Genomic DNA, 27847 nt, shown 5'->3' on the forward strand with positions numbered 1-27847 from the left:
GAAATTATATACTGTTTAAAAGAGATCCTAAAAGTAAACTATAGTTTACTGAAAATATAAATTTATTTTTAAAGTTTTTATAACTCTGCTTTAAATACAATTTATGGTATATTTCATAACTCTATCAATTCCCTTTGTCATATTCCCCACTCACTCTATCTTGTATTTAAATGTTTGTGTTTAAGCACATTTAATATAGCCTATTTATTGGCGTCAAGTGAGTCCTATTATTTGTACACTTAAGTGTGAATACATTGTAATTTGTCCTCTCCTGCTGCATACACAACAATAATATCAATATAATATAATTGTAATTTTAACAGCTTCAACGCGGATGATCTGTTTATTGCAAATATTAGTTCATTGATAAATTATTGTAAATTAATAAAACAATAATACAAATAAATAAAAACAACATTTATATTAACTGTTATAAACAAATAAATTAAATAAATATGTAAGTATGTGTGTGTGTGAATATGTATCCGTAATCAATTGACCAAAAACTTTATTTACTGATGGTTGATTGTCGTCCTCATCAATAACATTGTAATTTAATATAATATTTAAATATTGGATCAGAGAGAGATAGATAGGTATAATTTGCTGACAACGTGGCTGGTTTTGAAGGAATTACAATTTAGAGGCTTAAAATAATTTATTATACCTGCAATTAGGTATGATCATATAAAAAGTAATTATATATTCTGATTTTATCGAGAATATTCCAAGACTTGATTAGTTTTTTCGTTTAATATGAAACTATAAAGAAAGTATTTACACAATAATGGTAGCATACTTTAAGGCACTTATGAAAATAATTGTACACTTGATTGAAAGCTGATAAGTATTTATAAAGGAAGTGGTTGATTTAAGCTCTCTTTATATTTTACAGAACTTTGAGTTTGAGCAATACCCACCACTAACTAGTTGGTTAGCAAGCACATATTATTAAGAAACAATGTTTTAATAATAAAAATTTTATTATTTTTTACGTTCAAACATAAATATTAGTTGAACAGAATAAGTAACTGATACACCAGGAAGGTTTTTTCTTTGTCAAGTTTATAATAATGGTCAGCTTAGATGGCAAACCTAACTTTCGAAATTAGTTGTATAAAAAATGTATTTTATTTATTTTTCTAATTTAGAATTTGATGTAGAATCAGTCTACATTTCATTAGCTTAGAATGTAAAGACACTTAGTTGCTTTTAAGAAATTTGGAGAGTCTGATCGAAACCAAATTTTTAGGTCATAATCGAACCTAATATTTGCCCAAAAGTCATTAATAATTTCTACTTATTTCCGAAATAATTTAAATAGCAAGTTTCAGATGATTTTTAGGTTCCTGCAACACCCACTTTACATTGTAGACAGAAAAGTGTTCTTCGAGGGATTGGTTTTTTCTGAATGCTTAGACATTTTATTTATTATTTACTATACTTTCTTCTTCTAAATTCAATAATCTTTGCTTTTTCTTATGGAAAGTTTCGGTTTTGGTATTATGCCTACTGTTTTTACCTAATCAGAATATTTGATCGGACTCCAGAAATTTTACAAAAGCTCTCTGAAATCTGAATTCTACTTTAATGTTTACTACTTCTACTTTAATGCCTACTGTTTTTACCTAATCAGAATATTTGATCGGACTCCAGAAATTTTACAAAAGCGCTCTGAAATCTGAATTCTACTTTAATGTTTCCATATTTTTATACCCTTCACCATGAATGGCAAGAGTATATATAAGTTTGTCATTCCGTTTGTAATTTTTATATTTTTCATTTGCGACCCCACAAAGTATATATATTCTGAATCGTTATAGATAGCGGAGTCAATATAGCCATGTCCGTCTGTCTGTCTGTGTGTTGAAATCAACTTTCTGAAGCCCCCAAATAACTTACATACACGAATGATACATCAATATCTCCGAAATTCTTCCGGCTCGGTTGCTATTTAAAATCGATAAAATCGGTCCACAAATGGCTGAGATATAAGGAAAAAACGAGGACAACCTCGATTTTTTACCTATTTTTGACCCATATCTGGATTACTAAATCATTAATATAGACAATATGGATATCCAATGATAGATATTTCAAAGACCTGTACAACGAAGTATATAAGACCATAGTAAGTTGGACCTACAATGGGTCAAAATCGGAAAAAATAGTTTTTAACCCGAATTTTTTTTTTCACTAAATATTTAAAAAAAAAATTTAAAAACAAAAAAAAAATTTTTAAAAATTAAAAAAAAAAATATTAAATTTCAAAAAACAATTTCGAAAAAACAACTGGAAAAAAATTAAATTTTGTTTACCAAAAAATATTTAAAATTTTTATTTTAAAGTATATTTTTGTTAAGGGTATATAAAATTCGGCACAGCCGAATATAGCTCTCTTACTTGTTCTATATTTCTTTTAATAAAATATTTTCCCACTTCCATCAAAAAATCTATAGCTATTATTTCATACCGACTATGCTGCCTTTGTTTTCATATTACTTTAATGAAAAATAAAATATTTAAACATGTATTGTATACATTACTGCATATTTACAGGGGCAATTGTAAAAATTACAAAAATGTGTATATAATATGCATAATAATAAATAATAAAAATAATAAAAATAAACAATTATGTGTGTGTTTGAGCATTCATAACTTTTTGTTCACCTGACTCTCCTCTTTATACCACACTCACTCTCTGTGGACTTGTTTACAAAAACAAAAAAAAGCAACAACAAGAGAAAAACATTTAAAACATTTAATGCAAATGTTGTATGAAAATAATCACACGCTGTATTAATTAAAAATTCCATTTATTGTAAATACATTATTACTACTACAACAAACAATTGTTACAAATACAATAACACACCAAAAAAAATAAAAAGAGAACAAATAACAAGCATGTTGTTTTTATTTTTTTATTATTATTATTTTTGTTGTTGTCATTGTTGTTTTGGTATGTTTTTTTTTTTTGCCTAGTGGCTATCGTTTACAATTCCGTTACAAAACACACTCAAATACACGAATACAATCAGTATTCGTACGTATCCGATTAAATTTGTAATGAGTATAAGAGTGAGAGTTAATAATTGGTATTTAACACAACATGACTGCTGTTGTTTGTTGTTGCGTGTTGTTCACATGTATGTATGGTTGGTTGGACTGTCCTGTCCTGACTAAATGTATGAATACATGATTGTATAAATGAATGGCTGATCATCATCATTTTAATACAATATTGCAAATATTGAATTCAATTGAATGTGAATAACATACATACATATTTATAGGCAATTTTTATATATTTTTTTTATACTACTGTTGCTGCTGCAAAATGTGTTTGTCATGTGTTTATGGTGTCAAAGCAATTATATTCATACACGCTCACACACACACACACATACACAGATATGCCCTTATACAAATAATTTAATAAAACCTTAAATAATAAAAAAATCCTAGTAAAAAAATATCAAAAGATTAATGTTAAAACTCATCTACAGCTGGGTGTCTATACAGACAGACATACATATGTATCTGCTGGATATAAATGTGTGACAGTCTGAATCACTGTGTGTATAAACAAACATTTACAATATTATGTAATATGTTTTGTTGTTGTAGCTGTTGTATTACATCTATACATGAGAAAGTTAACATATTGTATATTGTATTTATCTGTTTACAAGTTGATACTATATCCAAGCATACTGATGTTTGTGTGTCATATATAAATACAATTTATTTTCAATTTGTTCAGTAGGCATACGCCAACAAACACAAACAAAAATATTTTAAAAAAATATATGTATGTATGTATATGAATGTGTGCATGTATATAACATATACTAACGTACATTCATTGATGCAATAACAACGAGGTGATGTGTTGTTTAAGAAAATATGACAATATTTAATGTTGATTTAACACGACACTCTCGCTTGTATGTATGTATTTAAGTTGTTAAAGAAAATATTTACATAATTGCAGCAACAATAACAATAACAACAGTATAAAAACAAATTCATGTTTATTAGGAGAGCCCCCCAAAAGATGTTGTCGATGTTGCTAACTTACATGAAATTGATTATAAAAATTTGGAAATCGAGGAAATCAGTTATAGAATAATCTTCATTGATTTATTTAAATTTAAAATCAATCGTTTAAAAATGTTCAATGATTTATGTTTTTTTATACCCTTGGGTTAGTGCTGATGTTTGTAACGTGCAAAAACATCCTTCTTAACTATTAGCAGTTTGGTTGTCACTTTACTAACCACCTTTGCTATAGTCTTTAAAACGTAGTTTATTGGCATTTTGCTAAACAATTATATTTTTTGAAGTCATCGTTTGTTTTTCTTTTGCAAAACTTTTCTGTCAGTGTGCTCCGGTTAGATAAATATATTAATTCGAAAATATTGTTAACCGCATTTTTTAAGAGACTTTCACCCATTCAATAAAAAAAAGCACAGAGTGTTTATTGTTAATCGAATTCAGTGTTACTTTGCTATTTTGTTTGTTTGTCACAAAAATTTAGTCAACAATATTAGATTTCCAAAAAATTTATACGAAACGAAAATTTTTATTATAATTTTTTTTAAGGCCAACCATACCGACGGTGGTTAGTAAACTAACCACTCCACAAAGAACCTTGATTAAAGTAAAAATGTAATTCTTTTGATTTGTTTGATACACAAAAAAGCGTGGCTGAAAGAGTTAAAGTATATCAAACTGCACAGAATCACTTTCTGAGTCGATTAAGCGATGTCCTTGACAAAATTATATTTTTTGTTTGGCATAAATAAACCTTAAAAAAAAATTTCGGAAAATTCATGTTTACCAAAAAATCATAAGTTTGAATATTTTTAAACATTTTTGATATAGCATTGAAAGCGCCTTTCAAAGACCTTTCATATGATACCAATGTTTCATATATTTCTTCTGCCAGAAATATGAACAATTTCATAAAAACCTTAAAAAGAACATTTTCATCCTTTGATACAGCTCACCAAATACTGACGCCCTGTCAAACATTTAGAGAAATGGTATCCTCAAACTAACTAAGGATTAATTTTAGTTGGGAACAGCGATATCTTACTTTCCCTCCATACAAACGGCGCCACCCTAATGAATATAAATGATTTTATACAGCTGCACTTAAATTAAGTTCGGCCATTCAATATTTGTTTATTAGTTTAGAGTCAACACCTTTTGCTCTTTAATGTTTTTAAACTTTATTTTCTGCTATTCTAGTTTGACTAATGGAAAATGTGAGAAACGCTAGGGAAATTGCATAGGAAAACCTTTAGAATTTTAGATGCTGCTAAAAACAATATTTCAATAAGTTTAATTGGAAGTAAATTTAATTAATTTATTACTAATGTTTAATCTTCTCTTAAAGTTTTTTATTTCAACTTTCTTGATTTGCTTAAAACAGATTTTTTTCCAGGGAAATGTATATTTTAGCTGAGATAATTACTGTGATGTTTCCATTCATTTGCTGGCGATATGAATTTAATTTTGAAAAAAGGTTTTCTGCAATTTTTTTTTCTGGCTTATTTTTTGTTCATGTTCATTGAAACTTCGTTTACTTTTCTAACACCCTTAAGAAATGTAATTCATTAAAAATATGTTCTACTCAAACACACACACACACATCATACAACTAAGGAACAACTGGATCCTGTTATAACAACAAGCTTGAGCTTGTTAGGCCAAGAATATAAGGGGGCGGTAAATGTATGTAGGAAAAATCGTTACTTTACCCATAGCAGAGGACTATACATTTTTTTTAATTGCATTTCAATTACGAAAATAGTTCCATTTTTTCTACTTTTGCTTTATTTCCATAAAAAAAACTGTTTTTTTTTCATGTTAAATATTTGCATACAGTTTTTTTCTGGCTGGCTACAAAAAAAATATATATAAAACATAAACCCTGCCATGCGTCCTTGTCCTCTGCTCTCGATATTTGTATTTCTGCTACCATTCGCCGGATATTTTTTTCTATAAATGAATCTTTAGCTATTTGAAATATTCTACTTATACTCGTATTCGTATTGTATGCATAAACATGCCAAAACCCACCAGTGTATACATATATTCGTTTAAAACAAACTCATAAAACAATAGTTTCGAAATAAAGCTCAACAAAAATACAAAAAAAAAATTACTGACTGTTCCACATCATTGAAGAAGTAATTACAAAATGATGTTTTTTTTTTGCTGTTTTTCTCTCTCAGTGTGTTCATTGGAAATTTATGAATCTCTATATGTATGTATGAGTGAGCTTTTGTATATATATGTATGTGTGCTCTTTATTTGTCCTCTTTAAAAAGTAATCATAGTTTTATGAATGTTATATTAAGCTCAGATTTAAGTTTCGTAGTGGCAGCATCAGTAGAAGTAATAACAATTTCAATAAAAAGGGAATTTTACATGAAATCGAAAATATTGGAAAAATTAAAAAAAAACTCCTAACAATAGGCAACAAAATAAAGTGTAAGAGTGAAAGCAGAATAAATCCTATAGAAAACACATATTTTATAGATGTATATTACCTCTGAATTTAACGAAAATTACGGCAAATATTACACAGATAAATTAATGACCCAAAAACTTTTCCTCTGGTAAAAAATTTAGTTTTTAAACAAGCCTGTCAATAAAAAGGGAATTTTACATGAAATCGAAAATATTGGAAAAATTTAAAAAAAACTCCTAACAATAGGCAACAAAATAAAGAGTATAAGAGTGAAAGCTGAATAAGTCTCATAGAAAACACATATTTTATAAATGTATATCACCTCTGAATTTAACAAAATTTTCCACAGATAAATTAACTGACTCAAAACCTTTTACTCTGGTAAAAAATTTTGTTTTTAAACAAACGTGTCTATTCCCCTTCTACATAAGTTGATTCGTTTTACCTGTAACTATATTTTAGCATATTTTTTTGTTATACTATCTAATGCTGAGTGTTTTTTAAATGAAAAAAAAAGAAAACTCTAATGTTTTATAATCTATTTGTAACATGTTATTTTATTTTGTTTTAACTTTCATTTTAAATAAAAAATCCAAATCACTTGTTGCTAAATCCTTTAAATCTCGACCTCATACATGCAATCGAACAAACCTATAAGCATATTTTATTTCTGGAAACAAAACTAAATTGAATACATGTTTCAATTTATTTTATATGTATATTTTTTTGATTTATATGATTTACAAAATAAATCGATTTAGTAGATTTATAACATATAACACTTTCATTTAGCAAATCTTATTGAATTGTTTGTTATTTAGATAACTATTTGAAATTCATGAACTATTATTTATTTGATGAAAAGATTTTTAAATTTACTAGATTTGTTTGCAAAATCTTTAGGATTTTATAGTTTTTTTTTTATTAAATTTATTAAGGAGTGAGATCGAAAAATTCTTAACACACGTTTTTCATTACATTTTTTAACCCAAGTATTATTTGAATTTTTTTTTGATCAAGTTACCTTTGAAAAACATGTCAGTTATTATGTGTAATGTCAATTATATTAATTTTTTTGTTAATCTGATTAAAATGAGTGACCAGAAAAAAGTGCGTACTGAAATTATTAAATATTTTCAACAAAACCCAACTTGGTCTTACAAAAAGTTGGCCAAGCATACAAAGGTCTGCCGTCAAACTGTTTCCAATGTTATTAAACAGTACCGGGAGAACTTGTCAGTTGATAGAAAACCTGGTTCAGGTAGAAGGAATGGTCCACATGATGTTTCTAAAGCCAAAAAAATAGAACGCATTTTCAAAAGAGCTCCCAACACATCCGGTAGGAAAGCAGCCCGGTTAGCTCAGTGCTCGGACTATTTGGTACGAAAAGTTAAAGCTAATGTAGGTTTAAAAACATACAAGGCTCAAAAAGTTCCTGACAGGAACGCTACTAAAAATTTAGAGGCCAAAAACAGAGCACGGAAATTGAAGTCAAGTTTTATAAAAAAATATTCTTGCTGCATAATGGATGACGAAACGTATGTTCTGGCAGATTTTTCGCAACTTCCAGGTCAAAAATTGTATGTTGCTGATGCTCGAGGGAATGTTGAAGAAAAGTTTAGGACCCAAAAGCAGACAAAATTTCCCAGAAAGTTCTTGGTATGGCAAGCAATATGCAGTTGCGGCAAAAGAAGCCACTCATTTGTTACAACGGGCTCTATAAATACCGAAATTTACATCAAGGAATGTTTACAAAAAAGGCTGCTTCCATTCATAAGACTTCATAATGTGTCCACTTATTTTTGGCCTGACTTGGCATCCTGTCACTATGGCAAACAAGCCCTTGAGTGGTACAAGAACAATAATGTGGTATTTGTACCAAGAGAGGCAAATCCTCCAAACTGCCCGGAGCTAAGGCCAGTGGAGAGATATTGGGCTCTTGTTAAAAGAGAATTGAAGAGTACAAAAAAGGTGTCCAAAAGTGTGGTAGATTTTAAACGGAGATGGACTACATGTTCGAGCAAAGTGACAGAAAGCACTATAAAAACGTTAATGGAAGGGTTTCCGAAAAAGGTTCAAAATTTCATCACTAGTGATTAAAACTATAAAAATAATTTTTTTTGTAAATTGTAATAATAATTTCAATCAAATAAAAAAAAAATTAAAGCTGTAAGTTTAGTGGTTTCTTTTTTATAAACATATATGTATGTTAAGAATTTTTCGATCTCACTCCTTAAGTATTTTTTTTTTTTAAATTTATACCCTTTTACTAGCTCTTGTCCCTATTAATATTGTTGCCTTTTTTATAACCCTTCAATGTCGTAGTTTTTCGTTGTGTTTTGTGAGCCTTTTTGCATAATTTATTTTCAGTTTTATTTCCGTTATGAACTAATCAGAAAGTGTAATTTCCGTTTTGTATTGAGTGCAACAGTTTTTTTTTTTTTTTTTGGTCTCTCTCTCTCTTGGCTGTTGTTTTTACAAATGAACAAGAACCAACTGCCAACCATAAAATAGCACTGGCCAAACATTGACCTTATGGGCGATGACGTAAATAAGTTTAAAAAGAAAAATAGTGTTAAGGGAATTTAGTGACACTGGACTCAGTTTAATAATTCATATAGAGTTTGTTTAGTAATCTGGTATATTTTAGAATTCAAATAAACCAAACATTTTCACTAAATATTAGTTTTGCCAAAAATATTCACTAATAATTTGTTTCACCAAATATTTTCTCTCTTAGTTTCACCAATGATTTTCACAAAAATGTGAACAAATATTTGTTTTACAAAAATGTTCAATAAAAATTTGTTTCACCAAAAAATTTCACTAGATTTTTTTGAACTACCAAAAAATTCACCAAATAATTTTCAATAAAACTTTGTTTCTCTAAATATTAGTTTCAAAATAAAAGAATAATTCACTAAAAATTTGATTCACTAAAACATTTTCACTCAATAATAGTTTCATTAAAGATTTTCACAAAAAACTTGCTCTAATTTGAAGTGAACATACAGAAAAAGTCACCAAAAATTTTCACTAAATATTAGTTTCAACAAAAAAATCACTAAAAAATTTATTTTTTTTTTCACTAAAAAAAATGTGTTCATAAAAAATTTTCGCTAAAAAATTGTTTTACAAAAATGGTTACTAAAAGTTTGTTTCACCAAAAAATAAATTCCAAATAATTGATTTGATAGAAAATTCTTAAAAAATTTTTACAGAAAATTTAGTTACAGAGTTGGCCCACTGTGTTAAAATTCACAAATTAATTATGTTTATATTTAAGACATATAAAATTAAAATTTTTCATATTTTCAAACTGGTATTGACAATCTCCCCTATCGACAATAAAGTGTGAAAAGTATGTTCCCATGAAATATCCATTTCCCTCAAAGGGAAAATTGCTATCGCGATATTCCCATGAACTTTTCATTCACAATAGTAGATTTTGTTCGTAACAGCTGTTTATTGTTTACAAAATTTCACAACTTGGAGAATTTCTTCACGTGAACAAAGTTGATGAACAAAAAACATATGAAATATTGATTTGCGATAGGTTTGAATTATTCTACCTCTTGTAACAATTCAAAGTTTAACGCACTTTTTTTTCCTTTAATTTGAAATCCTCTGTGCTATATAAATTAATTTGTCTCCATTGCCACATTGTTTAACACTTTGTTTTACGTTTCTGTTTAATGCCAACTTCCATGTCATGTTACAATCCCTTTAGAGTAGCAGTGGCTCTAAAGGAACTAAGTAACCCAGTGCAATCATAAATTCATTGAGTGAACATTGTACTTAATACTTTAACCATTTCATATGCAACATGTAACATAATCATGTAGACAAAATAAAATATAATAAAATTGTTAAAGGTGGCATATAATGCATACACTAGTAAATGTAAATAACAATACGGCAGAAACCACCACAACAATGGTCTCTAAATGTTAGTGAGCGAGTGTGAGTTTGTGTCAGAAATCGTCCGTCCAGTAGATTCAGTATGTCTGGTTGTATGTCTAGGTTTAAATATAAAACAAAAGGTAAATTTGTAAAGCTTTTTATGCAGTTTTTCTGTTGTACCAGGAAAAACCTAGCCAGAGAGAAGAAGACACATAACTGGCTGGTAAGTCTGCCAGTTTGGTAGTTTTAAAATATTCCAAAATTTTAGCATAAACTTATAGCAACAACAAAACGAACTATAAAAAAAATCCCTCATGTTTGTGAACAAATGGGATTTAAAATACAAAATATAGTATAAACAAACAACCACACACTTGCACACGTTTGCATATACATATTTGTAGTTTTTTGCTAAAGCATTTATTAGGGTAAGTGTAGTAGAGCTAAAGTAAAAATCTTTAGCATATTTTTAGGGGCCACACACATGCATATAGCACATGTGTTGGAACATTGTTTTCCATTGTTTTTATATGGCACGCTACTTAATAACAAGGGATCTTCTCTTAGATTTTACTGCATACTTTTAGGTAGCTTTAAAAGGTATATGTATGTACTTGCTAGTGGTAGTATTTTGCTTTTTGTGTAAAGTACTTTAAAATGGTTATTTACTATATTTGCAGTGTTTTTCACAATATACTTTTTTTGAGATTCAAGCTGAAATAAGCACAGCTACATTTATTTTTGATGGCCTTAGAGTACATACATATTTTGTTGTGGTATTTTTCTTTATTTAAGGTTTTCTACAACAAGTGTCAACAAGTTCAGTCAACACCTTTTTAAAATAGCATTATTCCTCAAGCTTACTGTGCAACAATAACACCAAAAAGGGTAAATTTCCATTGCTTTTTTATTTGTGTTTAAAACAACATTTAAATAAGGATTTCTGTAGCTCCCAAAAAAACGTGATCTATTTTATTTTTATAACTTTTATTTTAAGTATTAACAAGAATTGTTTTTATTTACGACCCTTTTTTAAAAAAAAAAATAATATTAAAAAAATCCCCTAATTAACAAGTTTTATTTTTGTTATTTTGTTTCATTACAGGTAAACCCTCAAAAGTTATACATTTGCGTAACATTCCAAATGAATCCAGTGATGCTGATGTCATTGCCTTGGGTGTACATTTTGGCCGTGTCACAAATGTTCTTATATTAAAGGGCAAAAATCAAGCATTTTTAGAAATGGCTGATGAAGTTTCCGCCACCGCAATGGTCTCATGTTATAACATTAATCCACCACAGATGCGCGGTCGCATGGTTTATGTACAATTTTCAAATCATCGTGAATTAAAAACGGATCAAAATCATGGCGTAAGTACTTAATTGTTTTTTCTTTCATTCTTCTTCATTTCTTTTTAAACAAATACAGTGACGCGTACTTATGTATGGCAAAGAGTTAAAAGTAATTAGGAAAAATCATCCTTTTGTCTACAATGAGGGATTTGTGTAATTTTTTACAGATATCCCTACTGATCGTGTTTTTCTATGGCTTTTATATAAAAAATAAACTGTTTAGGCTCAGCTGATAAAGCAGGGAGACGATAAATTTGCAATTAAACGTTCTTATAGTATATTTGTATATGCCCTATTTAGGAAAAGATTCAAGATATTAACAAGTTTATATCATATGGGAGAACTCATGCTAAAATGTACAATAGTCGGATTTGTGATTAGTAACAATCTCTAGAAGGGAAAATTGCTATCGTGATATTCCCATCGACTTTTCATTCACAATAGCTAACTTTATACATAACAGCTGTTTATTGTTTACAAAATTCCATCTAAAAATTTCACATCATGGGGAATTTTTTCATGTGAACAAAGTTGATGAACGATAAATAGGAAAAGGGAATATATTTTATGTGAAATATTAAAGAGTGAATGATTAGTTTCTCCTGAAATGTTCGCAAAATTTAAATTTAAACAAAAATGTTCATTAAAAATTAGTTTGTCTTGAAATATTTAGTTGAAAAATTAAGTTTCATCGAAAAATTTCATTAAAATTTAGTTTCAGTGAAAATGTTAGTAAAAATTTAATGAATTAAAATTTTTTTCACTGAAAGTTTTTGTTAAAAATTTTTTTTACTGAAAATTCTCATTAAAAACTTAAAACTTAAAAAATTAAATTGAAATTTAATTTCATTAAAAATTTTCAGTAAAATTTTTTTATTTTATAATTAAAATTTTTACTAAAAATTTAGTGCACGAAAAAAAATTTAATGAATATTTTCAATAAAAACTTAGATTCACTGAAAATGTTAACAAAAAAATTAAGTTTCACCAAGATTTAGTTTCACGGAAAATGTTCCCTAAAATTTGAGAATCATTGAAAATATTCTCTATAAAATTAATTTCACTTTAGTAAATATAAAGATAAAAGTTTTCGGCCAACATTTTCACAACTGAATTTGTTTATCAAAAATGTTGTTTAAAAAACTTTTTCTCAAATACTGTTTAAACATTTATGGGACCTTTTAATTTTATATTGACGTATAGTCTATAATTAATTATTGAATAAAACCTATCTACGAGTATCTTCATACAATTATATTTGTCTATTATCTAACATTGACATTCTAAAAGGCCCGCATTCACATTTAATTAAAGTACGTTTCAATATTTCAACACACAGTTAGGACATTATAATCTTCAGCTACATTTGCATTTATCCTGTTTGTGGGAGGGTGTTTTCTTGGACCTACAACTACAACTCTTTTTCAATTAATTAAAAGAATATCATGTTCAGTCCTTTTTGTTTTGTACTCGATTTCATGCACATGTCTGCATAAGTATTTCACTCTTAGCAATGTTCTTTGTAGTAATTGTGTTGGTTTTGGTTTTCAAAAAATCTACAGCAAGATGTTGGTTTATTTCAACTCTCTCACTCTCTCTGGATGTCCCGGACTAAAACTTAAAACAATTTTTCCAAAAACCAATTTTCTAAATTCAATTTTCATCTTGAACCCACTTAAACTTTGTTATAAAGAAAGGAAGTGCATAGCAGCATCACTAGTAAAGAAGGAGGTGGGGAGGGAGCGTTTCCTAAGTAAAGAAAAACAAGTTATGAAAAACTAACACACATCTTTTTTTGCTTATTTGAGGGGGGAGGCAGGTAAAGTTAAGTGTGTGTGTCATATGATATTGCATTTTAAAATTCCATCAGAATTTTTACTTTTTCTGCTGTATTACACACAATCACACACACAAACACAGCAACAATACCGCCTGCTGACAGACACTGTGCCTGGTTGGGCTAAAGTTGTTTGTTATCACCATTAGTGTCTAGATGCAGTCAAGTCGTCAGCACAGCACGTGCTGCTATGCTAAAAATGTTTTTCTATTTATGGCTTACAACTAGGAGTAAGAAATATCACTTTTACCTTTCACCTTTTAGTGGAAAAACTTTAGAAGAAACGTTCAAAACAAAAATGTTGCTGAAAAGCAACAAAACTTGTTCAAGATGAAATGTCACATTTATATGATTAAACCAACCCCCCCATTACTTTACCACCAGCAAGCAAACAAACAGAAATACTTTTAAATCACACTTTTGTGCTCTGCTTAAAGTTACCTTTAGACAAATACTTAAATAGTATTAGTCACACATCTACACACAAAGTTTCTATGACAGACCGACATACATACAGACAATCAGTCATAAAAGTCAACAGTTGTATTATGGATTGTTTTCATTTGCTAGACTACGAGTTCAAACAAGAAAATTTCAATGTGGTGCAAATTTCTGCTAGATTCTCCTAGATTTTAAAAGCAGTTTTCCTATTACCCTCGTATTTATGGAATATATAAGTTAAATTTTAGACAAAACTACCACTAATCTTACGTTAAAGGCAAAAGTCAGTCATCATTGTCCTCACCAGCAGAAACCTGAACTCATCATGTGTTTTTATAAGATAATCTTACATATCAAAAAATGCTCATTCGTATCTTTGATTGTAGCTAGCTACAGTTTACAGCACCACACATCCAAGTTTTAAGAGCCGAGAGTGTGTACAACAAATAATTTCAAGTTTGTATTTATGGTATTTTTAAAAGATTTTTATGTCCTTTCTCGGCTCTGACTTTTACCTGTGTTTAGTAGTATGTTTTTAGTTTAAGAAAAATCCTTAGATTTCTAACCATGTGTAGATATGTTTATGTATTTGGGTGTGTGAATGTTTGTATATTCCGTATTTACCACATTTATAACATTTTTGCCATGCCAATGGCAAATGTTTTTCCAACTTACTTTTCTTTTAGCTTTTTTCACTTTTTCTATTATTGTGTGTGTGTGTGTATTATTGTGGCCATATTTAGAAGATCTATTGTTGTCATCATCTTTATCCAGCTCATTCATACATATGGCTGGCAATATGATTGTCATTTCCTTTTTACACACACCTTCACACATTTACTTATTTTTTTTTTTCGTAAGTATTGTATTCATTGTATTGTTGTTGAGGTGGCAAAAGGTAAACAACATCTGTTTTTTTTTCCAATTTTCCCTAAGAATGTGTGATGGAAAATAATAGGAAAACTACTCTAGAAACTAGTGAAGAACACATGCTTTTACGTAAATTAAAATATAGAAAATAGAGTTTCTCCCTAACTGTTTTTTTAAATAAAAAGTGACAAAAATTTTGAGAAATATGTCTTAAGTAAAAAATGAGATTTAAAACTATCGACAATAACATGTGAAATTTATGTTTTCATGAAATATCCATTTCCCTCGATGGGAAAACTTCTATCGTGATATTCACCCCTATCGCGAATCAATATTTCACATGAAATATGTTCCCATTTCCCATTTTTCGTTCATAAACTTTGTTCACGTGAAAAAATTCCCCATGTTGTGAAATTTTCACATGAAATTTTGTAAACAATAAACAGCTGCTTCGAACAAAATCAACTATTGTGAATGAAAAGTTTGGGGGAATATCACGATAGCAATTTTCCATTCGAGGGAAATGGATATTTGATAAGCGAAAAATGGGATTCGCGATAGGGGTGAATATAGATAAATATGCAATGACTTAAATTGTTCTCATGAGGTGGTTGTTGAAGTGAGTCGCTCTATTACACAAATCTTCCCCCTTAACGTCTTATGCCGATTTTTGAACTAATCCCGATACGAATATTTGGTGGGGCCCTACTGTTTAGACTATTTCGTTCTGAAAGTATTCATTATTATAACTTTAGACCTATTTATGGATAACATTATCCTTTTATCTTAGTCTAAATTGCTTAAAATAAAATTGATAAAATTCAAAATTTCATATTTGTAAAATTTTCTGTAAATTTAGGTCCTTATATAAATTCCTTTTATATACTTTTTACACCGTACAACAGCTGAATTTATATTTTTTTATTTTTAAAAATTTTAATATATTTTGTTAAATTATTCCATAAATTATGTACTCAACTGCACGAAATTATCAAGACCTCAGGCATTTAACATGGTTCAGTGATTTCAATTTCGAATGAATAATTAGGTACTAAGTAGCTATGGGCAAAATGAGTGCTATTGTTGCTCACAGTGTGTAATAAACAAAATCATTGTTGCTACTGATAAAATAATTTGTTTATAGCTTAACTATCAAGATCAAAATATAAACAAATGGCTTTAGCGCATCATATTAGATGTAGTATATTCAAAACTTGTTGCATACTTTAGGGGGGTTTTAAAAAGAATGCTAAAACAATACAGTATAAAATGTGCTGAAGTGTTTAAAACTCACTTTACAATAAAAGTGTTTAGTTTTAAAGTACATTGCCAAACATATTTTCAACATTATCACTATTCTTGGACATTTTGGAATTAATTTAAAATAATTATTTTTTTTATTCTGTATTTCATGTATTCTTGTTATTTAACAATTATTTTACGGAAAATGTCAATTTATGTTATTATTGTTGTTGTTATTGTAAGCTGTCAACAAATTATGTATTGAATTAATCTAAAACCAATAATTTAAATGTTGCCCTATTAATTAGTTGTTTGTTTTCCTTCCTGCGTGTTCTTTCATGCGTATGTAAAGTGAGTTAGTGTTTGTTGTTAATATTGAGTACACAAACATACATACTGTACACATTCTTACTCACCCACATACAAACCTTATGGGCCGCTTATAATCCATATTAATAAAGCCTACATATAGGCTGTTTAGTTATAGTTCTATAGGTAGATGTATTAGGGTTTGTGTGTACGTATGTGAGAGTGCGTTTATGTGCGTATATTAGTATTTGCTTGCATAACTGCCAATTATAATGATTACACAAATTACGCCACAAAAACAACAAGTAAAACTATACATACAGATACTGTGTACAGTAAGTGGTAAATGTGTTCACACAATTAGTAATGATTTGTTCAACAATGTTTTGAAAATACTCAATTTCAAGCAAATTATTTAAGGTTTTTTCTTGTGTAACAAAAATGCTGTCCATTTAGGCAAACATATGACAGAAAAACGTCAATGAATGTTCATAAGTTTTATGAATTTCCTTAATTTAATAGACCATATAGATTATTTTAACACCCACTGTTGATTTACGGCTGCTCCTTTGAGTATGCTATGCCCAAAGTACTAGTTATTGCATGCCTGATGTAGGTAAATGCTGCCTGCTTGCTGAATTATGTATGTATTTGTGTGTAAGAGAGTGTTGTTGTGTTGAGTGTGTATTGTAATTTTGCAAATAAACTTTATACAATTCATTTTACAAAATAACACATTAAACTATTATGTATTTATTATAGTTTAGTAACTAAAGATAAACTATATTCTATACGACACAACACATACGTACACATACTCACATACATAAATGTATTAGTGCTCTAATATACTTCATGAAAATTATATTAAACTTAATTTAAACATGATCAATAACCATAATAGATGACAGCCACCATTACACCACACCGCACCACAACACAATAGACCACATTACATAACACACATCATTTCTATACCTCTTGCCGACATACATACGTACATAAATCACATTAAGGTGAAAATAATGTTGCGAAAATTATTTTAACCCTTATAGTTTTGAATACAACTTTTGGTTTTGCAGTAATCGCTTACTGGACAGCACATTAAGGTGAATCATTGCATGTGTAAAAAATAGTTTAAAGAGTAAAGTTTTGTATAAATAGAAAGTGTTTCCTTTAGGAAAGTATTAGAACTTTATAATTTAAGTTGTTTTTACTAACATTTTCTGTTTTCTCTTTAAAGCCTGAAAATAGGCAACATGTGTTTGCCAGCAGCCTTGTACATGTTGCTATTAATTTGCCTTAAACATTTTTCTTTTCTTGTTTAATTAATCATTACAAACAAAAAGTATATAATTTCGTTTTACTATCCCCTAGTTAAAGATTTCTTTAGCCTTTTCTTATATAAAAATATCAAATAACCGTACTCGTAGGGTTAAAACTCTCTTTAGATCTTGTACTTAAAAATTAATTTATCAAATTCAAAGTATCCTTTTTATTTGTGCGTGTGTGTGTGTGGAAAATGATGAATAAATGCTTGAAGATAAAGATAAAAATGAAAGAAATGAATGAATGAAACATGCTGAATACCAACAAAACCATAATGTCACATTTAATACATCAAAATTCCCACAACATGTGAAGTTGAGGTTTTATTTTAACCTTTGTCTCTGTCCCTCTTACAATTTTGTTGTATATTATTAAGTTTCTCACGTATAGTACAACAGTAGCATATGCATTAAATCCTTTTGTTGATGCCAATTTCTTGTGTATATCTATAAAATGTGTTGTTCTTTTTTTAAATTTTACCCTGCTTTAGATTGACATACGCGCGCTTCTATGTCGGTAACGTGTTATCTGTTCTTACCCTGTATTTAGCTGTCTCTATTCCCCTTGTCCTGTTTCCCTTTTCTTTTATTTTATTTTTTTTTTTGTTACAAACAATTGTTTAAATGAAAATGTATGATGTAAGTGTTGCTTTCGTTTCTTTTGACACATTAAGACTTGTTACTTCTTTGTTTGTTTTGTTGAACTGTTGTTATTGTTTGTTTGTAGCTTAACTGTAAAATAAAAACGAGAAACATAAATGTCAGCCAATACAGACAGACACATGCATATGAACATGTTTTACACTTTTCCATATACACATCCAATTTTACGTTTATTATTTTTTTATATTCTGCCATCTTGTTGCAATACGAGATAGTTTATTTTATTGTTTTGTATTGTTGCCGCTGCTTCGCTCACCCTTTTTCAGGTGAATTTGTGTGAGTGTAAATGTTGGCAACTTCCATGCAATCAGTCACTTTGAGTTTTAGCACATGATTTCAAATTCTGTTTTTTGTTGCTGTTTCATCTTTCCTTTCCTTACCGTAAGCTTAAAATCCCTTAAGGTATACTATGAAAATAATATAAAATATATAAATATTTTACTATAGTGTAATAAATTTGAAATTTTTTGTACAAAAGAAGTGGAGATTTTATATATTTTTTTTGGGCAAATTACACATACATACATTTGTAATATTTTTTATTTGAATCTTTTACTTAAACGTAAATTCGTAAGCAAAAAAGTTAGTAAAATTGTAAATTTTTCAAGTAGAGTATGTTTTTTTTTATTTGAGAAATAAAATATGAATTAAATGTTTAATGTTTTATCATAGACAAAATCTATTGTTAAGTGCAACATCAGCTAAAGAAAATGTAATATATGATGAAAAATTTATATGATTTCTCAACTTCATATTCAGTCTCTTTAGATTTTGAAAAATAAATACAGAAAGAGTTAGGTTTTCAGTAAGTCAAAGTTGACTTTTAAGCAATTAGCCTCCACTAAATATCATTTGACATATTTCATTGACGCATTTTTAGTAAAAATTAAAAAATCTAAATCTGTAAAAGCTTTGTGATCAACATTTTTAAATATTTTCAATTTTCTACTCATCAAATTAATGAACCCAAATTAAGATTTTATCATAAAATTGTGATTTCATGTTTATGTTGCCAAGTTTCTTGATGGTATTTAAATACAAAATTCTTTGTTTTCTATTTCTTTACAACACCCTAAATTTCTATTATAAAACAAACAATTTTTGAAGTAAACAAATTACATTTCTACAAATTGTATCCATTTGAAAAATCTTATATACATTTATAAAACTAATTAACTTTACATTAACGAACTTTAAAATCCATTTTAGAATTATTAATAAAACATTTTCACCAAACTTTGCACGTCAATTTTAATAAAAGTACATTAAATTTATACTACTACTGCACAACATTGTTTACATATTGTCAACATTATAATGTAAACAATTAAAAACGTAAAGGAAACCATCACCATCATCATCATTTTGTATTTATTTACCCAACTAAATCAAACAATTCAAAAACTAAACAACATTTAATAAACCAATAAAAACAGCAACAACAACGACATTTATATACCCAGTTAATCCTTATAACAAAATAAATAAAAAGAAAATCACACATATAAAACTTTTTATATCCTATAAAACCAATAAATAGTAAACAAAATACATACATACAACAACAGTAAATTGTTAAATAAAGTTTTACACACCACTCACTCACTCTAAAAACTCTTGCATACATTTAGGAGGGGATTGTAATAAAATAACATTTAATACAAGTGTCAAGCTAAAAACGATTAAATCTCACATACATACACACTCATATTATACGAAATATGTACATATAGGTTTACAAAAAAAAAAAATCAAAATGTAATAACTAAAACTTTGGTAATGAACTAAACTAAAGGATTAACATACAAGAGAATTAGCAAACATGCCACATAAACACTTTCAGACATACACTCACACATACTGTTAACATGTGTTATACAAACACCTTCACAAAACACATACTTATGTATGTATGAGTGCATGTTTACATATACACAAATATTTGTTTGTATGTATGTTTATTTGCAAAATGTATGTACGCCTTAAGTCATTTTGGTGTTAAAGCACATTGATGACAGCTTTAGAAAGAACATTTCTGCCAAGTCGTCGTTATTGTCATTATCATCAACATCAAGTTATATGTATATTTTTTTTTTTTGTCATTCTTGTCTTTGTCTTTTTCATTTACGCATCTGTCTTGTTAGCAGCAACAGTGATATGGTACCGTGAAACGAATTAATGGAAATTTAATTACAAAAATGTGAATTAATTGGTTTTGTATGTATTTTGCTATGGCTTAACTAAAGGCAGAATAATGTGAAAATCTTTTTGCGAAATCACAACATATTAAGTTAATAAAAAATGTTTGTAACGTCTCTGCAACATGTTGCTAGGAAGAATTTAACGAACAATAATTCAACAATATTTCAAAATTAGCTTTTCTAACGCTTCTTCAATATATACAAATTATTTCTTTAGTTTATTAAAACGCAGCCTGTTACTTAGATTTACTTAATATTAATAATAACAAATGAAAGTAAGATGTTGCTAAGAAAGTTTACATATATTCCAAAATCTTTAAATTTCACCCAAAAAATTAAGTTGTTTCTTTAAAAAAAATTCTTTACATGTTGCTAAGAAGGACTTCAATAGCAAAACATTGCTGCCAGCATAACTTAAAATATATATACATATTATAAATTAAAATCAAAATAAATATAAATGTGAATAAAGTCAATATTGCAGCAACATTTTTTTTATATAAGGAACATGTGTATAATTAAGAGAAATATAGTTATAGGCTTTGCATGAATTTCAAATTCTGTTCCCGCAACATGTTGCTAATACATATGAGCAATTCCATGTCATTGTACGTGACATTTGTACGCCTATAGAGTGAAATAGATTTTGCAAAAATGAGAGTGTCTGAAAAATAATTTGGTCCTTTTTGTTCCACTCAGAGGATATTACATTTTAAAAAAATAATAATTTCTTTTGAAACATTGTTGTCTAAATGCTAATTGGGAGCTTATTTTTCGCCGCAATCTTAGTCTAAAACATAACAATCAAATTAAAAAATTAAATATAATCGGTTTAAACTATTATTTTTGACTTAAAATGTTGTAATAAGCTCTAAATACTTTCACATAGAAACATTTAAGTGTTTTTCTTTACAACATGTTTCTAAGAAATTCTTCAATATTAAACCATTGCTGCCAGCATAACTTACAAAATATATACATACTTATGATAATTTAAAATCAAAACAAATCGAAATAATAAAGTCAATGTTGCAGCAATATTTTGTTTGTTTTATGTATAAGCAACATGTTTCTAATTAAGGGAAATATATTTTTAGGCTTTGAATAAATTTTAAATTCTTTTTCCGCAACATGTTGCTAAGACATATGTTTAAATACATCTAGCAACATTTTGTCTTAGGAATTGTTTTAAGTATTGCTTGTCCTATATTTATATGACAATTATTTTTAAACATTACATACATTTTATATTAAAAATGCTTACCAATCAATGCGAGACAAATGTTTAGAAGTTTGATGCACCCAGCAACATGTTGCTAGTTTGTTATGGTACTAAATTACATTTATATATCTAGCTATTTTTGGCTATGTCAAAATGATTTCACAAACATTAAGTTTTCCATTAGTTTTAATATAAATTTTTTAAATTATAAATTTTCTTTATTTTCGTTACACTGTATAACTTGAAAATGTGCATTTCATTATTAAATAAAATGAATGTGATGTCTGTCTAAGATTTCTACATGACTACTTATAAACAAAGTAAAGAGTGAGCAAGTGTATCTGTGTGTTAAACGCTAATGATGTTATCCTTTGGCTTAACGCAATTTTGTGTTTATTTAATTTTCTGCTTTATTTCAATCTAATGTTGAACACAGCTCACAAGTATTAAGCAAACAAACCAGCAACAAATAGTAAAAGTCACAGAAAAAGATTTAACAAACCCACTCACACACAAAAGTTTCTCATTCTTGCTACATATTAGTACACATTTGTGTAAGAATGTTTAAGGAATTTTACCAGAAACCTGACCATTACATTACAAACATATTTTTTGTTTCTGCAAAAAAAAAGAAAAGAAATTACGAAGAAAAGTAGCAGCAACAATAGCTAGAGAACAAATCAAAGAAAGCTGAAATTCTTAGCAAGTATTATAAGATAAAAATAAAAAGGATTTTCCATGATATATCAGCAGCAACATACATTTATTACAACATTTACACAAACATTTTCAGGCATACATGCCAACGTATGTGTAGGAAATCAATGGCATCATATTGTATACATTTTATATAAATATGTATGTAGTGAATGAAAAAGTCATTGTTTGTGTTGTTATTTGTATGTGTTTGAGTTTGTTTATTTGTGTACATTGTTATACTATGTGGCATGCTTCTTGTAGCTCTGTTGGTTTGTTTGCCCCCTTAAGAATGGCGGCGCATAGCTAATCTTATTGTTTAAACAGCTTCTTACCTAGGTCTCCATTGGCAACACTAAGAGGATTTCGAATACGGTTACATAAGTTGTAAATATAACACAATTTAACTTGTTTTGTGTAACTGCAACATGTTGCAGAAAAAATCATTTTAATAAAAACTTGAATATTTTCTATATAAAAACTATTTTTGAAAAGTTAAATTTGTTACTTCAAGAGTTTCCTACTAAAAAGTCTTTAAATGCTGTTGAAACGTGTTGCTAGCTAAAATAAAAGTAGCAATAAACAGATTGTCTTTTAAGGGTTTTGTGAAACACTTTTATTAAATTTGTAGCTTAGTTTTCTTCAAAACATGTTGCTAAACAAGTTTCTAAAATTTATGTTAAATTATCCTTTAACATGCTAATTTTTGCTTTAATATAAAGTATTCATAAATTTTCTTCAACTTTTGAAATCTTATTTGCCCCATTCATACAACCTTGAGTGTTTAGGCCCATGTTGATTGTCTAGGTATGATGACTTTTGTATTGTTAAGCTTCTTACTTTTTCTTATTGTTATTATTATTTTATAACAAAAAATTGTTTCTTTCTATTATTGCAAATAATACGCGCTAATATTATGGCAATTGTATGTACAAATATTTATTTATTCATTCATTTATTGTCGTTCTCGTTCCCGTTCCCCAGAAATGTTGTTAAGGAAAGAACAAAAAAAACATAAGTTTACATATATGTATGTATAAATATCTATGTCTGTGAAATGCTAAATTGTGGCATGTTGATAGGTGTATGTGGTAAAAGAAATATTTGTTGCTTTTGCTGTTCGACTCCTTAGAGTTGAGTTTAACGTACGTGTTATTATTTTACTGAGTTTTATTTTAAACGTAAAATATTACGCACTCATACACATGAGTTTTTTTCTAGTCTTTTTTTTTTTGCTCTCTTCACACACGTGATTGTTAGTGACGTGTGCAAATGGATTTAAATTACGTTTTTTTTCCTGTTCTCTTGTCGAGAGTGTATGTATGCGTCTGGAATTCAAGTGCCAAGCAAATACATACATCATGTCACGATACATGATGTGTAATAATATTTGTATGGTTTTTTCAAAGATACTATATACTTACGTATCTATACAAATACTTATACATATAAGCTGTATAAACAACAAATAATAGATAATAAAAATAAACAATGAGTTAGAATAAATAATAAACAAAAGTAATTCCCATAAAAGGGTTAAAATATTGAAGCATAAAGCTAGAAATGTTATCTAAACGCTTTAATACATTAAAATAAATGGAAATTTTCTATGAAGATTGAATGTTTAAACAGTTAGAAGCTATAATTTATTTAATCCACCCAAAAAAACAGAAAAAATGAGTGTACTAAATATGTTGTCATTTCAAAATTGCTGGCAACGATGCTTAACTAAATGACAGCCTTAAAGTATGCTTTGAATTTAATTTAGTATTCAGCCTTGAAGTAGGCAATTTTATTATGTTAAAGTCAAATAATTCAAGAATGTAGGGAAATGTTAAAATTGTTTAAAAACAAAAACTGCAAGGAAAATAAAATGTACTCAAACTAATAAAATTTTGTTTTTTTTACTTTGTAAGGACATTAGTTTTAAACAAAAACTAATTTTAAAATATTTTTTTTCTCATGTAAAATTTTTCCTTCACCATTAGGAATTTCCATATTTTCCATTTGTGACCTGATGAAGTATATATGTATATGTTTCATGGAATTTCCATTCAATATGATGCAGTAGTTTTTGAGTTTATCATTTATCAACATTTATTAATAGATATAGTACTTCAAACCTTAAAAACGTTCCAAAATGTTCAAAATTTATTTTATTTAAAATAAAAATCTATTTTATTTAATAGTCGTTTGAATATATGGCAACAAATTATAAAATTGAGCTACTCACAGCTACTTAAACAAATGACAGCCTAAAATTAGTCTTGACATTTTATTTAAATAAGCTGTCATTCATAATTATTTATAGTCCTTTTATTCAATAAAAACAAAACATTTTATTTAAATTTTAAAACTTCTTTAGTCTGCTAAAAGTATGCTTTAATATTAATAATTTTATTTAAGTCTCCTTTAAATATGCTTCACAAAATATGGTGTAGATTGTTTAACTAAATTTTACAATTTGTCAAGCCTAAAACTACGCTATTATATATAAACTTGTATATGTGTCCCCTTAAAATATGCCGGAAAAAATATTTAATTTAAAATACATAAAACCATTTGTAGTAATAAAATAAATTACTGTAATGAAAAGCCCCTTATCAAAATGACCAATATTTAAATTATTAATAGGTCAACCCCAAAAGTATGCTCCGCAATTACACAAATTTGTTGGCAAGTTATCTATACAGCATAAACAAAAGGGAGAAAACAAATATTATGAAACTATTCAATATAAAATGAGAAAAAAAACTTGTTGCCTTCTGTCAATTCTAGGAAAGAAAAAAAAACAGAAAAAAGTTTTTCTTTTTTTGTTTTGTTGTAGAGTTTTTGTGTCTCTGCACTTAAAACAATAATTTTTGTACCAACTTTAAATAAAAAGCATCTACTTGTCATTGTTTTTCCTCTACAGTGTTTTTCTTTTTTTGTCGCTTTATAAAGGCAACAATGCTATCAAGTTTTTTTATTCGTTTTAATAATTTTTATATATTTTGTTTTGTTTAAACTTAAAAAGCGTGCAATTTTCTAGTGAAAAAATATTCAGGAAACAACAAAAACTCAGTAAACTTTTTTTTGTTTATGCCAACTACCACAACCATTATGATTTTGTGTGTTTTCGTTTTTTTAGACACTCTTATGTTTGTTGTTTTAAGTTTATTATTTGGTATTGTTATTTTGGGTTACTTTTTCCGGTTTGTCTGTTGTTTTTTCTTTTGGTTTAGTAAAGCATATTTACAGGCGAGTTATTTATAAGGGAATCTGTAGTTTTAGTTTAAGCTGGCATTGGTAACAGCATTTTTATATTTTTTTTAATATAGAGACTATTTTAGGGCGCTATATAGTGTGAGAGAGTTTTAAAGTTGTTTTTCTGTGTGGCTGTGGTTTATTTAATGCTCTTTGCATAAATAACTAAGTTTTTATTTGTTCCATGTTTTGGTCATAAAACATCTATCCATCGTGTGCTTCCTGTATTTACTTTATATATGTTTATTTTCTTTAGATTATTTCTTGTTTGTTTTTTCCTAAAAAAAAGCAAGTATATTTTTGTTTGCTTTTTAAATGTTAAGGGATTATCTTTAGCCGGATTTTTCTTTTATTTTCAAAAAAAAAAAAAAATTTGTTGTTCAACCGTAAGTAAATGCAAAACTTTGTAAAATTTACCAAGTTTTTTTAGTTTTTTGTTAAAAGCTTTTATTGCCATTGTTACTTGTTGGCAACTTATACAAAAAAAATTTAAAAATGTCAGTGTGTAGAAAAAATTTGTTTATTTTTTCTGGTTTTTGTTTCCCGTATTCGGCATTTTTGATGATGAGCTTCCTTGCTTTTTCACTTTTTTTCCGTTTCATATTTAAATCCCTAAAGTATATTTTCATTAAGTATTTTATCATTTTGTTTCCATTTTTACCTGTTGTTTTTTTTGTACTCTATTTTATTTAAAAATTGTTCTTTACCATTTAATAAATAAATACATACATACATATTTTTCCTAAAACTGGAGAAAAAAAATATGTCATATATTGCTCTAGTGGCCGGGCAACCCTCAAATGTGTTTTATATTTAAAAAAACAGAAAAAAATAAATATATTTTGTTTGTTTGTTTTATAAACCTTGGGGAATACCCTTGTATCAAAAAGGAAACAATTTGTAAAAAATAACGTAAAAATATAAAAATGTTTTCTTAAAGAGTTTATGACAGTTGTTGAATTGGACATGTGATATGACATTTTTAAAAACAATTTTTAAAAGCTTAAAAGAAACAACTCCATTTATACTACCCCCTTAAAATAAAAAACAATTTAAAAAATCTATTAAAATTAGCAAATCTATAGGTTTATTTTAAGCAAATTGCTTAAAAATATTGGCAGATAGATCCGGGCTTTATTATGAATTTATAATGAAGCCCCCTAAAGTATACTTTAGTATTTCTTTCTTTATATATATAAAGCAATTAAACATTTTAGTTATCTTAAATATAAAATTGTTTTTTGTGTCTTAAATCCTAAACTGCAAGCTACAGATAAATCAGCAAGTATTATATAGCATACATTTTGGCTGAAGATAGTTCGATTTATATTGTAACCCCCATATTCATAAACAATTTTTAAATTTATTAAAGAATCCATGTTTCAAAAACTTTTGAAACATTATAAAATTGATGTTGAATAACGCCTTAAAACTATATTTACATTTCAAAACATATCTTTAAATTTAAATAAATTTCAGTTATAAAACTCTTTTATTTTGTTAAATTTGTTTTGTAATTCAAGTTTTAACCTTATTTTTACACTAGAGATTTTTTCTTTATAAGTGGAATACAGTGTTATGTTGAAGAATTTTCAATATTCATTCACATTCATATAGGGAAAAATGTCAAGTGGAAATATATAAACGTATACAACTAATACACTGTGGAAAACTAAAAGTCTCTGTTAACGAAATTTATTTATATCAGGACTTCTTGAAATTATTTTATTGTCAAATATTAAACCATCAGATTAGTTCGAGTTTGGAATTGAAATTACGTATATAAAATGTTTGGTTTTTGATGGGTTATTGTGTAATACGATTCGAAAACATTTAAGTTTTAAATTTATTATTATGGTCCTTCGAATCAATGTATATTTTTAAAATATATTTGAATTTGTCATATTATGTAAGTTAGGACCTTCGAAAGATGACATACTTCCTGGTCCTTCGAAAACTTTAATATTTATTTTGGAATTAAAAGGAATGAATTTAAATTTTAGAACTGTTTTGTTTTAGTTTACATGGCATCATTAATTGAAAATG

At 27.6% G+C, this 27847-nt stretch overlaps 1 protein-coding gene across 10 annotated transcripts in view; it reads left to right on the forward strand.

Annotated features, from left to right (window-relative positions):
- Positions 1-27847, forward strand: part of heph (polypyrimidine tract-binding protein 1 heph) — a 381579-nt gene that overhangs the window by 303035 nt on the left and 50697 nt on the right. For all 10 annotated transcript variants that reach the window (XM_065516406.1, XM_065516408.1, XM_065516405.1 and 7 more), the window contains one exon: positions 11499-11764. In XM_065516406.1, coding sequence (XP_065372478.1) covers positions 11499-11764 — 266 coding nt within the window. The remainder of the gene's footprint in view (positions 1-11498; positions 11765-27847) is intronic.

The sequence above is a fragment of the Calliphora vicina genome, chromosome 1, assembly GCF_958450345.1.
Source record: "Calliphora vicina chromosome 1, idCalVici1.1, whole genome shotgun sequence".
Lineage (NCBI taxonomy): Eukaryota > Metazoa > Arthropoda > Insecta > Diptera > Calliphoridae > Calliphora > Calliphora vicina.